At 36.5% G+C, this 9,423-nt stretch overlaps 1 protein-coding gene across 1 annotated transcript in view; it reads right to left on the minus strand.

Annotated features, from left to right (window-relative positions):
* LOC131938098 (metabotropic glutamate receptor 1) overlaps positions 1 to 9,423 on the minus strand; it is a 45,265-nt gene that overhangs the window by 23,088 nt on the left and 12,754 nt on the right. Inside the window, exon 7 of the mRNA XM_059295994.1 lies at positions 3,313 to 3,402. Coding sequence (XP_059151977.1) covers positions 3,313 to 3,402 — 90 coding nt within the window. The remainder of the gene's footprint in view (positions 1 to 3,312; positions 3,403 to 9,423) is intronic.

The raw sequence follows: 9,423 nt of genomic DNA on the forward strand, positions 1-9,423 counted from the left end.
AATTATAATACTCCAAGCTTATCCGTAAAATACCTACAACATTTGCACTTGATCAATCCCCGCTAATTATGTAATTTTTTTTCCCAACACCAAAATAAAGTAATAAAAAGTAAATTCTTTTCCACTAATGCAATGGTTTTATAAAGGGAAGTAATTGTGTTTTCCTAATTTATCAAAGGGAAGTAAGTGCTATAGGACTAAATAAAGACATAATTAGAATTTTTGTAAAAGATGATATTTTTTTAAAACTTGTGTTTAATGAACATGCCGACAATTATTACTATAATTTGAAAAATGAAAATTTTTTCCCAACACTTTCAAAGGTAATTTTTTAACTCATAAATTTAGACAAATGCGCACGATAATTGTCTAACACTTAAATCCATCCAAGACCAACGACAAACATATGCGTTACATACAGAACTGAGCTTTATATATTAGATGTAAAAATGTATGACGTAGGGTAAACCTGACATTGATAGGGTTTATACTGACTTGTCTTGAATCATAACAGACATGGCTACAAGATGGCCTATGTTGTAGCCACTAGCATCATGGCTACAAGATGGCCTATGTTGTAGCCACTAGTATCATGGCTACAAGATGGCCTATGTTGTAGCCACTAGCATCATGGCTACAAGATGGCCTATGTTGTAGCCACTAGCATTATGGCTACAAGATGGCCTATGTTGTAGCCACTAGCATCATGGCTACAAGATGGCTGCTAGCCTATGTTGTAGCCACTGGCTACATCCCCACCCCGAGAAGCTGCCCCAGGCTACGTCACAACCCTTGATTCCGTCTGTTCTCACTAAGAGCTTCCGTACATTACTTCAAGAATATTCCAGAAAGTTTTGGGGAAATCACTCCCACTTTATTCTCTAGGATACAGCTTTGCCTAAATTGTGTTAATTTATATACAATTTTTCCCAAGAATAAAACTATCAGTAACTGAAAATATATTCAAACAAAACCAATAAAACAAAACACAAACAAAACAAAATTAAAAAAACAAAAACAAAACAACAATTTCATCCAGTCTATTCTCATTGTATTCTATTATGTAAAAGTATTTATTACTCCACATGCTAAAAGGCAGAGTTACTACTATGTATTGAATATTTAATAGCTATTTTGTATGAAATCTTTCTTTATTCATTAGTAGAGGCCAAGGTGGGAACAAAGCCTCCCTGTTCACCATTATAGGACAACTATTAGTCGTCTAGTGTTGCGTTGTTGTTTGAGGTGCGTTGTTGTAGTATTTTTTGTGTGCTTTATTAATGAGCTATAATGTTGTTGTGTTTTTTTTTTGTTTTTTTTAATTTGTTGTTGTATTTTTGTTGTATTGTGTAGTAAATTTGTTGTGTTATGTTGTTATGGTGTATTGCTCTAGTGTATTGTTGTCTGATGTTGTTTTGGTGTATTGCTCTAGTGTATTGTTGTGTTATGTTGTTATGGTGTAATGTTGTGTTATGTTGTCATGGTGTATTGCAGTGTTATGTTGTCATGGTGTATTGTTCTAGTGTATTGTTGTGTTATGTTGTTATGGTGTATTGCTCTAGTGTAGTGTTGTGTTATGTTGTTATGGTGTATTGCTCTAGTGTAGTGTTGTGTTATGTTGTCATGGTGTATTGCTGTGTTATGTTGTCATGGTGTATTGTTGTGTTATGTTGTTATGGTGTATTGCTCTAGTGTATTGTTGTGTTATGTTGTTATGGTGTATTGTTGTGTTGTTGTCATGGTGTATTGTTGTGTTTTGTTGTCATGGTGTATTGTTGTGTTATGTTGTCATGGTGTATTGTTGTGTTTTGTTGTCATGGTGTATTGTTGTGTTATGTTGTCATGGTGTATTGCTCTAGTGTATTGTTGTGTTATGTTGTTATGGTGTATTGCTCTAGTGTATTGTTGTGTTATGTTGTTATGGTGTATTGCTCTAGTGTATTGTTGTGTTTTGTTGTTATGGTGTATTGTTGTGTTATGTTGTCATGGTGTATTGCTCTAGTGTATTGTTGTGTTTTGTTGTTATGGTATATTTTGTGTTATGTTGTTATGGTGTATTGTTGTGTTTTGTTGTTATGGTGTATTGTTGTGTTATGTTGTCATGGTGTATTATTGTGTTTTGTTGTTATGGTGTATTGTTGTGTTATGTTGTCATGGTGTATTGCTCTAGTGTATTGTTGTGTTTTGTTGTTATGGTATATTTTGTGTTATGTTGTTATGGTGTATTGTTGTGTTTTGTTGTTATGGTGTATTGTTGTGTTATGTTGTCATGGTGTATTGCTCTAGTGTATTGTTGTGTTATGTTGTCATGGTGTATTGCTCTAGTGTATTGTTGTGTGATGTTGTTTTGGTGTATTGCTCTAGTGTATTGTTGTGTTGTGTTGTTATGGTGTATTGCTCTAGTGTATTGTTGTGTTTTGTTGTTATGGTGTATTGTTGTGTTATGTTGTCATGGTGTATTGCTCTAGTGTATTGTTGTGTTTTGTTGTTATGGTGTATTGTTGTGTTTTGTTGTTATGGTGTATTGTTGTGTTTTGTTGTTATGGTGTATTGTTGTGTTATGTTGTCATGGTGTATTGTTGTGTTTTGTTGTTATGGTGTATTGTTGTGTTATGTTGTTATGGTGTATTGCTCTAGTGTATTGTTGTGTTATGTTGTCATGGTGTATTGTTGTGTTTTGTTGTTATGGTGTATTGTTGTGTTATGTTGTCATGGTGTATTGCTCGAGTGTATTGTTGTGTTATGTTGTCATGGTGTATTGCTTTAGTGTATTGTTGTGTTAAATAAAAGTTTATGGTGTATCGTTGTGTTTTGTTGTTATGGTGTATTGTTGTGTTATGTTGTTATGGTGTATTGTTGTGTTATGTTGTCATGGTGTATTGTTGTGTTTTGTTGTTATGGTGTATTGTTGTGTTATGTTGTCATGGTGTATTGCTCTAGTGTATTGTTGTGTTATGTTGTTATGGTGTATTGCTCTAGTGTATTGTTGTCATGGTGTGTTGCTCTAGTGTATTGTTGTGTTATGTTGTCATGGTGTATTGCTTTAGTGTATTGTTGTGTTATGTTGTCATGGTGTGTTGCTCTAGTGTATTGTTGTATTATGTTGTCATGGTGTATTGCTTTAGTGTATTGTTGTGTTATGTTGTCATGGTGTGTTGCTCTAGTGTATTGTTGTATTATGTTGTCATGGTGTATTGCTCTAGTGTATTGTTGTGTTATGTTGTTATGGTGTATTGTTCTAGTGTATTGTTGGGATTTGACGTCTGTCTGCACTCAGCGTATTTTATCTCCAGGTGTTTAGGTTCCACTTACCTGTTCAAACTCTATCACACCTTCAGCACTTCCGGTTTCTGTAAACTTGAAGTGGCCACGTGGTCCGAAGAAATGGTTAGTTAACATGACCTGTCGAGAATATAGGACAAACTGTACAGTACACAAACTTGTACAATAGTTTCAGTACACAAACTTGTACAACAGTTTCAGTACACAAACTTGTACAACAGTTTCAGTACACAAACTTGTACAACAGTTTCAGTACACAAACTTGTACAACAGTTTCAGTACACAAACTTGTACAATAGTTTCAGTACACAAACTTGTACAACAGTTTCAGTACACAAACTTGTACAACAGTTTCAGTACAAAAACTTGTACAATAGTTTCAGTACACAAACTTGTACAACAGTTTCAGTACACAAACTTGTACAACAGTTTCAGTACACAAACTTGTACAATAGTTTCAGTACACAAACTTGTACAATAGTTTCAGTACACAAACTTGTACAACAGTTTCAGTACACAAACTTGTACAACAGTTTCAGTACACAAACTTGTACAACAGTTTCAGTACACAAACTTGTACAATAGTTTCAGTACACAAACTTGTACAACAGTTTCAGTACACAAACTTGTACAACAGTTTCAGTACACAAACTTGTACAACAGTTTCAGTACACAAACTTGTACAATAGTTTCAGTACACAAACTTGTACAATAGTTTCAGTACACAAACTTGTACAATAGTTTCAGTACACAAACTTGTACAATAGTTTCAGTACACAAACTTGTACAACAGTTTCAGTACACAAACTTGTACAACAGTTTCAGTACACAAACTTGTACAACAGTTTCAGTACACAAACTTGTACAACAGTTTCAGTACACAAACTTGTACACTAGTTTCAGTACACAAACTTGTACACTAGTTTCAGTACACAAACTTGTACAATAGTTTCAGTACACAAACTTGTACAACAGTTTCAGTACACAAACTTGTACAATAGTTTCAGTACACAAACTTGTACAATAGTTTCAGTACACAAACTTGTACAACAGTTTCAGTACACAAACTTGTACAACAGTTTCAGTACACAAACTTGTACAATAGTTTCAGTACACAAACTTGTACAATAGTTTCATTACCTAAACCTCCTGAGGCCGGATGATTTAAAGAGTAAATAAACTTGGCTTTAGACCTAACCCTAATCGTAATCCTAACCCTAACCCTAATCTTATCTTTAAAATATCTCAGTTGATTTAAAGTTATTCATTCAAAATTTTTGTTGCATTTTAATACATTAATTCAAGTTTGACTTATTTGAATTCCTCGACGAACTGTAACAAAGTCTGGGCCGGCTAGGCGTCGCGCATGCCATTAAAAGTTAAACACTTAAAACGGCATATATGGATGTGTTAATATAGGTATATACTAGCACTGGCCTCTGTAAAGGACCATGACTTGTGGGTTTATTAAGTAGCCTATACCCGCCATTGCCCGGGTTTAGGAAATATATTACTTTCCGAACTAACCTTAACCACAACCAACAAAACGAAAACACAAAATAAAAAACGCAAACATAACATAAACACAAATACAAACATAAACGCAAACACAAACCCAACAACTAATGCAAACAAAAAAAGCAAAGAAAACACAAACGCAAATAAAAAAATAAACAAAAACAAACCCAAATACAAATACAAACCCAAACCTAAACGCAAATACAAAAAAAAAATAAACGCAAAGAAAACACAAACGCAAACAAAAAATCAAACACAAACGCAAATACAAATAGAAACACAACCGCAAACCTAAACGCAAACAATAACTCAAAATAATGCAAATAAACGCATATATAAACACAATCTTAAATGCAAACATAAACGCAAAATGCTCACAGTTTAGCCCGGGGCGCCGGCGGAATCGTCTGATTCATCTTAGTAAACGACTATAGTACCCCAACTTATGCATAGTCTTTTGCACGGTGGCCGGAAAGAACCGCAACGGAAAAAAGCGCAACGGAAAAAAGCGCAAAACAAAAAGCGCAACGGAAATAAGCGCACACGGAAAAAAGCGCAAAGAGAAAAAAGCGCACACGGAAAAAAGCGCAAAGAGAAAAAAGCGCAAAGAGAAAAAAGCGCAAAAAGAAAAAAGCGCACACAGAAAAAAAGCGCAAACAGAAAAAAGCGCACACGGAAAAAAGCTCAAACAGAAAAAAGCGCACACGGAAAAAAGCGCAAAGAGAAAAAAGCGCACACAGAAAAAAGCGCAAAAAGAAAAAAGCGCACACAGAAAAAAGCGCAAACAGAAAAAGGCGCAAACGGAAAAAAGCGCAAACAGAAAAAAGCGCAAACGGAAAAAAGCGCAAACAGAAAAAAGCGCACACAGAAAAAAGCGCAAACAGAAAAAAGCGCAAACGGAAAAAAGCGCAAACAGAAAAAAGCGCAAACGGAAAAAAGCGCAAACAGAAAAAAGCGCACACAGAAAAAAGCGCAAACAGAAAAAAGCTCAAACGGAAAAAAGCGCAAACAGAAAAAAGCGCACACAGAAAAAAGCGCAAACGGAAAAAAGCGCAAACACAAAAATGCGCAACCAGAAAAAACAACGAAAAATGTGCAAAAGAGAAATTTAGCACAAATACCTATATCGACTTGATGACACATTTATACATGACTGTTAGGGATGCTGTAAGAGTTTCGTGTTTGATCACGTGATTTACTACCATTTAAAGCGTACCACTACCATGTGAGTATCTCTCACATTCTCCCTAGTCCGAACTACCTAGCTTGCATACCATAACTACCCGTTCCTATGGCAAAACTTCACTCTCTTTCATCCGCGTCATCTAACATGCATTCGTCATATCTCTCATATCTCTCGCAACAACATTCATTCGCACCAAAATAACAATTATGTATTTAATATTATTTCACATCATGACGCACTTACCTACCTACCTACTACCTACTACCTACCTACCTACCCACCTACACACTTACCCACCTACCCTCCTACACACCTACCTACCTACCTACCCACCTACCCACTTACCCACCTACCCACCTACCCACTTACCCACCTACCCACTTACCCACCTACCCACCTACCCGCCTACCCACTTACCCACCTACCCACCGAAAAAGGATCGGCGAAGTTCGTTAGTTTCGTAATCTGTACATTTTTTAAATGAAAATTCATTGACATCATTGACATATGTTACATATATGTTACATTTTGCGACAATCTTAATTAGTGCGTTGGGCTTGTATGAAAAATCACTTCGAACTAACTCAATTACATGCTATTTATTTTAACATTACACGGTAAGCGTCACCCAACAGTTGTGATGTGAGGTGAGGACAGGTTCGACAATAAACCAACACGAAAGTACGAAAGAGACATAGACTGCCTGTTAGAGAATGGACCCCCTAACTTTCCTAACCCCACCATTTATTATACCCTACCTAACCTCTAAATTTCTTGCGCTATATGTAACTTCCCTCCCAATCGTTCCTATTCTACAGAATTGTGTGTACTATATATTTACATTCTTTAATCTCAATATAACTAAAATAGACTATTGTTTGAAGGGTAATGAAAACATGTAAACATACACTTTTACTAGTGTCCGCCCCCCCTCCCCCCGAAAAAAGTTGACGCCCCCCCCCCCCCCGAAAATCCCCTTCCCTCCCTTCCCCCCCCCCCCCTTAGCCCCGGAGAAAAAAGTCTGGATGAAACACTGCATGTAGCCTATATAACAGAAGAGCTATGGTTGTTTATATCATTTTGCGAATGAATGTTGTTGCGAGAAATATGACGAATGCATGTTTAATGACGCGGATGAAAGAGAATGAAGTTTTGCCATACGAACGGGTAGTTATGGTATGCAAGCTAGGTAGTTCGGACTAGGGAGAATGTGAGAGATACTTCGTGTAATGTCGATATCAAGGATAGTTTTATGTTTATTTATACGAGAATAGTAGTTGAATAATTTTTGACCAAGAAAATAGTAGGCATTGTGTAAAGCGATTATCGCCTGTATCGTGGTGAGGGGAATTCACATGGTAGTGGTACGCTTTAAATGGTAGTAGATCACGTGATCAAACACGACACTCTTACAGCAGCCCTAACAGTCATGCATAAATGTGTCATCAAGTCGATATAGGTATTTGTGCTAAATTTCTCTTTTGCACATTTTTCGTTGTTTTTTCTGGTTGCGCATTTTTGTGTTTGCGCTTTTTTCCGTTTGCGCTTTTTTCTGTGTGCGCTTTTTTCTGCTTGCGCTTTTTTCCGTTTGCGCTTTTTTCTGTTTGCGCTTTTTTCTGTGTGCGCTTTTTTCTGTTTGCGCTTTTTTCCGTTTGCGCTTTTTTCTGTTTGCGCTTTTTTCCGTTTGCGCTTTTTTCCGTTTGCGCTTTTTTCTGTGTGCGCTTTTTTTCTGTTTGCGCTTTTTTCCGTTTGCGCTTTTTTCTGTTTGCGGTTTTTTCTGTGTGCGCTTTTTTCTTTTTGCGCTTTTTTCTGTGTGCGCTTTTTTCTCTTTGCGCTTTTTTCCGTGTGCGCTTTTTTCTGTTTGCGCTTTTTTCCGTGTGCGTTTTTTTCTGTTTGCGCTTTTTTCTGTGTGCGCTTTTTTCTTTTTGCGCTTTTTTCTCTTTGCGCTTTTTTCTCTTTGCGCTTTTTTTCCGTGTGCGCTTTTTTCTCTTTGCGCTTTTTTCCGTGTGCGCTTATTTCCGTTGCGCTTTTTGTTTGGCGCTTTTTTCCGTTGCGCTTTTTTCCGTTGCGCTTCTTTCTGGGAACCCTTTTGCACTCACTTAAACGAACGTAGGCGCCATAGCTAACACGGGAAGGCCCTAGGCGCTAAATAGCACCATGTTTGAGTGTCGGAGTGCGTCCTGAATTCGATTTAGTGAAGGACTATAGTAACCTTTCTTATCCATAGTCTATCGCACTGTTTAAAACGAAATTACACAGACACGCGCTGATAGGATAACCCAGGGCGCCAAATCGAACCCTGCAGGGGCGCCGGCGGACGCGCCTGATTTAATTTAGTGAACGACTTTAATACCCCAAGCTTATCCGCAAACGGAAAGATAGAAGTAAACATAGAGGTTATTTAGGATATGGATTCTAAACTGTTTTTGATTTTTAAAAAATAGTAAACAGTACGTTCAGTGTATAAATTAAATAAAAGGCGGTATTTGAGATATGTATTTTACCTACCACATTTCACTTCATCAATCCACGCTATTTATGTAATTATGTATTTCCCGACACCAAAAATAAGGTAATAAAAAGTAATCCCCGATGTAATGTTTATTTTAAAGGGGAGTAATTGTGTTTTCCTAATTTATCCAGAGACGTAATGAGTGCTAAAGGACTAAAAGTAAAAAAATTTCAGACACATTTAGAATTTTTGTGACGGGTAATACATTTTCTTTAATTTTGTTTAATGCACATGCCGTCAATTAACACTATAAATTTGGAAAATGAGATATTTTTATTACACCTTAAATATAAATATTTTTAATCATTAATTTAGATGATTAGCACTTTAGATATATTACACAATGACCATCAAGTCTATTTTGTTTGTTATATTCCTTTGAAATACATACATATAGAATTTAACTTTTAAAAGCCTCTGTCCTATTTTTTAACCAACAAGCTTTAAATTCAATGTATCTTATGTATTCATTTACTTATTTCTTTATTTATTTACTATACTCTGTACATCAATGTAACTACCTTGTAAATATCCATCCAAACGGCGTGTGATGTTACTGTATTTGTTTTGAATTGGAAAATAAAAGTATTCAAAAAAAATAAAAATCCAACATTCTATTGAAAATAAAAATATTGAAGAAAATGAACACATTATTGAAACTGATACTATCAGAGCCTCACACGGTCAAGCCCAACACGGTCAAGCCCAACACGGTCAAGCCCAACACGGTCAAGCCCAACACGGTCAAGCCCAACACGGTCAAGCCCAACACGGTCACCAACACGGTCAAGCCCAACACGGTCAAGCCCAACACGGTCAAGCCCAACACGGTCAAGCCCAACACGCCCAGCCCGAAAAGACAAAACCACGACGAAAGGGAAAACAATTACACTCCCCCCCCCCCCCCCACTGATCCCAAAACAGA

The sequence above is a fragment of the Physella acuta genome, unplaced genomic scaffold, assembly GCF_028476545.2.
Source record: "Physella acuta isolate Inbredline_101_S28 unplaced genomic scaffold, ASM2847654v3 ptg000233l, whole genome shotgun sequence".
In the NCBI taxonomy this organism is placed as follows: Eukaryota; Metazoa; Mollusca; class Gastropoda; family Physidae; genus Physella; species Physella acuta.